At 55.4% G+C, this 5,795-nt stretch overlaps 1 protein-coding gene across 1 annotated transcript in view; it reads right to left on the bottom strand.

Annotated features, from left to right (window-relative positions):
* The window catches only part of PSTPIP1 (proline-serine-threonine phosphatase interacting protein 1), a 42,725-nt gene extending 38,035 nt beyond the window's left edge, over positions 1 to 4,690 (bottom strand). The window contains exon 1 of the mRNA XM_007469159.1: positions 4,260 to 4,690. Coding sequence (XP_007469221.1) covers positions 4,260 to 4,292 — 33 coding nt within the window. The 5' untranslated portion in view covers positions 4,293 to 4,690. The remainder of the gene's footprint in view (positions 1 to 4,259) is intronic.
* Between the last annotated feature and the right edge of the window lie 1,105 nt (positions 4,691 to 5,795).

Below are 5,795 nucleotides of genomic sequence, written 5' to 3'. Positions count from 1 at the left end.
TGCCTCCTCTTCTGGGAAGCTACCCAAAGACGTAGTCCTCAAGTGCAAAACCTTGATACACAAAGATCTACCCAGTACATCACTGTCCAGAATACTAAATAATTGGCACTAACCTAAATGTCCAACAATAGGGGATTGGATAAATAAATCACAGCACGTCCACCAAATCCACAAGCTGGAGGACCATGCAGTCATTAACAATGGTGTTTTGAAGATGAGGAAATCATACCCAGGCCCACACACATTCACAACAGAATTATGTTGAAAATAGGGTCGTCCCCACCTCAGTCTCCTCCTCAGTGGGGAACCTCAGAGTCTCAGAACTGGGAAGGAGAAGAGGCAACAGTAGCTGATCAGACACACGGGGCCTGAGTCCCCTCTCCCCACCCTCACCCGGTGCATCTTGGGTGAGTCATTCCCCCACCCAAGGTTGTGGTACCTCCTTCTGTCCTCTGTTGGGGAGCTCAGCTCCTCCCAGCTCGGCACAGAGGTTTCCAGATGAAGCTGGAGCCCAGCCTCAAAGGGGAGAGATGTGACCTCAAGTCAGAGGGAAAAGTTCAGGCCTGTTCTCTCTGTCCCCATTGATGGTTCCTGCCCAAAGCCGGGGCGGCAGGGAGGGAAGGGCAGGGAGTGAGAGGTAGTATATGCGGCCCTTACTTTTCCTTTTAACAACCCCAAGTGGGACAGGATGTGGATCTTAATAAAACCTGGCCCAGACCTAGATTTTCCCTCTTGAAGCAATATCCAGTGACTTCTTTGCAAAGGCGGTTGGACATATAGGTCTGGGAGGCAATGAGGGGGTAGGAGGGGAAAGCGCAGCTCGGAGCACCCCTCTGGGTATGCCCCGTGCCTGGCCGTGTTATCAGAGAAGCTCAGTCTCCAGCACTGGATTCTGGCCTCCTTGAGGGCAAGACAGTTTCATTCATCTGATTGGATGTGGGGGTGAGGATCAGAGGCCCAGCTTAGACTACCTGGTAGTGAACCCTTCTCAACAAACATTTGCAGAATGTAACTAAAGTAAAATGAAGGAGAAGATAGGTTCAGGAAGGCATTAGGACCGTGGATGCATTTACTGTTCATTCACTTATTCTATAAACATTGACTGAACACATACCCCACTCGCCAGCCCTATACTGAGGAGGCAGACAGGTGCTTCTTGCAATACAGTTTGGCAAGGAAAGCTGTGTGTACTGGGGAAGGGGGGTGGTATCCCCGCATTCTGGGGGCTTCTGTGCCTCTCGGTGCTGAGTCAGGTTATATGAGCTCTAAGTCCCCCTCGGCTCGAGCACCTGGTATTCTCATCCTCAGCCTTGTCTCACCAACAGCCCCTGCTCTGAGGCTCAGCCACAAACTTCCTGCAAAGCCGTGATGTTCTTTATCACTGTGCGTGTATAACAGACATCAAATGATCCCTTCCCTCCCCCTGCGGCTAGACCCGCCCCTGCCTCACTCCCACAGCAGCCTGCCTCTGAATGTTCTGCTGAAGATAAACGCAGGCTATAAATAAATACTGTGTGGCCACACTGGCAAAAGTTGCAAATATCGGCCTACTGAGGGACGGGACTGGTCTGTTCCCATACTGAATGTTCCCACCACTTCTGAACCACTATGTCTGCTTTTTATAATTTTTTTGTCTCCTCTTGCTATCAGGCTACCAGCTATCTGTGAAACCGTCTCTAACAGTTCAGGCCCACCAGTATTTAACCAAATGTAGATCCCTACTATTTGCTGTACCTATAGGTTAAAAGACCACACGACCAAGCTTGTTATAACTGTGGGTAAAATCAGAGTTCATGGGCCCTAACCACTATAGGGCATCTCGTATGAGTAAAGTATATAAGCTTCAATGCAAGTTCTTAGCTCCTCAGAAAACACTTCTGTTTCCCTCCTCACAACGGAGCTGGTGTGCCTTGGACTGGGGTGTGGGAAAGCCAGGGGGAGGGGCAGGCGGGGCCCTGGCCCTAACACCCCCATGGCAGTTAGATCATTAAGTCTTTTCCATTTAACAGATTTGTCTGTAAATTGGGCTTTAAAAGACTTCTATGGACCTCATCTGATCTTACTTCTCTGGGAGGTGGGAAGGACAGTTTTTCTCCCTCCTCCACCAACGTGGCCCAAAGATCCAGTAATGGGCCCTGTTGCTAGAAGAGCAATGAAGCACCTGGGTGAGAGTCCACACACTGGGGCCAACCTGTCCGGTTTCATCCCAGCTACATGACCTTGGGCAAATGACTTAGGCTCTCTGTGCCTCAGCCTCCTCTTGTGAATAATAGGGATAACAATAGCATCTACCTCCTTGGTTTAAATGGGTGAATAGATACATAGTCCTGAGAACCGGCGGCTGGCACATCTTTAATGCTCAGTAACTGTTAGCTGTCCTCGTGGGCTGGGTGGGGCTGAGCGCCCCTGAGAGGTGTTAGAATTCAGAGCCCTGGGGGCAGTGGTGCTGCCACTGACCTTCTGGGGCATCTGCCCAGGCTCAGTGTGAGAGGCTCCCACTGGCCACTTCTCCTGTTCTGCTCCAGCCTTCCCTAGGGAAGCTGCACCCTCACCCCAGGCCCACGGAGCCAGCAGTGTTGGAGAGGGGGCACCTGTAGGCTGTGAAGCCCGCAGCAGCTCAGAGGTGAGGAGAGCAGAGAGCGTGGGCGGGATACCGCTCAGGAAGCTGCCACAGGTGGGCTGCTGCCACCATACCCTGCTCTCCCTCATGTACCATCCCCCGCTGCCCAGATCCTGCCTTAGGGCTATTCCTTGGCCCAGCTCTGTCCTAGGGAAGGTGGACCCAGGGGCTCTGGGCTGGGACAGATGTCCTGGAGCTAAAATATAGTCAAGATGTCCTGGCCTGCCTTGGGCTACTAAGCACCTGGATTTTCAGGCCCTGTCCTTTCCCCAGACTTTGCACTCCAGGTCAGAGCAGTGATGTAGCGACTCACTGTCCGGCCTGTCGCCCCACCCCTGCAGCCCCTCGCCCCTTGCCCCTCACCCCTCGCATGGGCCCCATTTGCCAGCCTGGTGCTTGGAATGGGCGGAGCCAGGTCTGCCTCCCTTGGCTTCTGTGGGCCGGTCCCAGCCCCTCTTTGTAGATATGGGGAAACAGAGGCCCAGAGAGGCATCCCTCTGCCCACTGTGCAGTCAGTGCCGGCGGGAAGCAGGCCACTCACATGCTGGCCACGGGCCCCAAGAGGAGCATGGCCTGGAAGGCAAGGAAGACCTGGCTCGTTAGCTTTCGTCCTCCTGGCCGGAGGCCCCAGGAAAGAGCCCAGGGAGGCCAGGCTGTCGACTGAGGCCGTGCGAAGTGAGCAAAGAGCCAGGTGTCCTCTGCAGGGCTGGAGGGGATACCTCAGGACAGCCACATTCCCCAGTGCTAACCAGAGAGGTCTCAGCTTTTTCCTGTGAGCCACTGGGAACAGCCAGAGCTTGGGGAGCAGAGGGGGAGGTTGAGAGACAGCTGGAAAAAAGCTGAAGGGATCTGGGGTCCAAACTGGGCTTGCGGACTGTGTGGCCCGGGCCAAGCATTTCACCCCCACGAGCCAGCTGGGTGCTGGAATTTCACAAGGAAAAGGCTTGATTTACATGTGCACTGGATTTAAGAAAGCCAGCAAGGAATTGCCCAGCCCTGTTGCCTCCTCAAAGGACCCCTGAGGTCTGCAAGGAAGAGGGGTTGGGTGAGGGGAAGAGAATTCCCATTTGGCGCTCCAGCAAGGTGCGGGGCAGTTTGTTACATCCCCTTGTTTTAACCCTCCCATCCAGTTGGTGTGTTTATTAATATCTCTCTCTACTATATAGATGGGAGAAAATGGAACTCAGAGAGGTTAAATGACTTGTCCAGCCTCTAAATAGCAGAGCCAAGATCCAAAGTCAAGTTTTTCTGGTCCCCAAACCTGACCACCCCCCTTCGCCTCACAAGACCTCCTCGAGCTCCCACCCATATATCAGACACTCCTAAAAAGTTCCTGCTTTTTAGGAGAGGGTCACTCAGGGGAAAAACCAGCCCTGGGAGCACAGAGACTATCCCCCACTCACTGTGTTGAAGTTTGCAGAGAAATCAGTACCCAGACTGAGGATTCCCTTCGTCTTCTGACTCAGAAGCAGCCCAAGTCACCTCCACGATGATAAAGACCAAAAATCAACCACTATTTTTATGAGAAATGCCCCTCTTGGAGCCGCATCCCCACTCACCGCCCCCAGGGAAACTTCAGCCGGACTGGCCTCCCCGGGGCCCACACCACTGGCTCAAACCGGCAGCCGTCTTCACTCACCCAAAAGGCATCTTTGAACTGAAGCTGGGGCATCTTCCTCAGCCGACTGCCACGGCAAAGCTCCCTCTCCTGCCACAGACAGGGCTGAACGAGGGCCAGGAGGCAGGCGTACCGTCCCCGTCCTGGCAGGGCTGGCCCAGGGCCCCCCTTCCAGGCCGGCGCCGTCTGCAGTGCCTAAGAAGGCAGCTGTAAGCCAGAGACTGCTGGAGGGAGGAAAAGGGCTCAACCTGTTTTGTTCGGGGCTAGAATCAGCAGCAAAATGAGGAAGGGCTGGTGCCCAGTGATGGGAGGGCGGGTCCCAGTGTCCGGCCCGGCCCCTCACCAGCCCCGTGGAGACGGAGGACACAGCCCAGGCTGCAGGATTGAGAGCAGGGATGCCAGCCCCGGGCTGTGGGGAGGCAGGGGCCAGTGGGATACGCAGCCCGGGGCCTGTGCAGGTAGGTTTGTGCAACCTCCCCCAGGGCAGGCTCCAGGGCCGTCGCCGCACAGGAAGTGGGGCCGCTGTGCTCCCCTGTGCAGCCCCACCTGCCATCTGCCACCCGGCTACTTGCCTCCACTTGCCTCCTTCCGATGCCCTAGCTGGGCCATTCTCAGAGGCCATAAACTTAGGGAGCCTGAGGCCCACTGAAGCTGTGGGCAAGGAGGAGGGCAGGAACCCAGGTGCTGTCACCTACCACCCCAAGCCTCACCCCAGACCAGGTCCAGAGACACTAGACTCTCCACCCCTCACCAGCAAACCATTTCGGGGAGGGAGGGGCTCACCCAAGCCTAGAACATCATCAAACCCTGGGTGAACGTTGCCCCAATCCACATCCTGCCCTCAAGGAGCTCATGGTCTGGGCGCAGATAGAGCTGTGTGCTGGGGGGAGCAGTGAAAGCACAGAAGTGGGGTGAGCAGGTAACTAGCCAAGGGATAACAGCCTATGGATACTGCCTTCCCTCCAAGTCCCCAGGTTAGACACTCTCTGGGGCAGGAAGCCCCCCTCTGAAGATGTAGTCTTCAGGCTGGAAGAATGTGGTTGGACCGAGAGAGACAGGATTACAAAGGCATGAACGTGGGAGTTTGAAAAGCCAGGCTGAGGCCCCAGTTTCTGTTCTGTCTGGGCTCTACCCTTCAGAGGGACCTTAATCCACCCTCCAACTCTCTGAGCCTCAGTTTCGCCATCTGTCACCCCCAGTCTTTGGAAAGGACACAAAGTAATGTTGAGAACATTACTGGAGTTTCTGGTTTTGATGGGGCAGGTGCTGGGGGCTCTGTCTGGTATCATCTTGGGAAGAGCCCTGGGCTGGAGCTCCAGACACCGCCCTGGGGAGCCAGGGCCTGCCCACTCAGCAGAAGACATCAGCAGGGGGGCCAGAGCCCAGGGTGGGTTGGCAAGAAGGGATGAATCAGGCTCGTCCACAAATCACCACCCTTGGCGATGCCTCCCTTACCATTGACCGGTGGTGATTAGACGGCTGAGAGCTGCCGCAGGAGAGAGCTAAGAGCCCAAGTGCCAGTTATGCAAGCCCAGGGTTAGAGATGGGGCACACCCA

The sequence above is a fragment of the Lipotes vexillifer genome, unplaced genomic scaffold (genome assembly GCF_000442215.2).
Source record: "Lipotes vexillifer unplaced genomic scaffold, Lipotes_vexillifer_v1.1 scaffold103, whole genome shotgun sequence".
Taxonomy (NCBI): domain Eukaryota; kingdom Metazoa; phylum Chordata; class Mammalia; order Artiodactyla; family Lipotidae; genus Lipotes; species Lipotes vexillifer.
The sequence above is the reverse complement of the archived record's forward strand: the minus strand, read 5'-3'. Positions and strand labels throughout refer to the sequence as shown.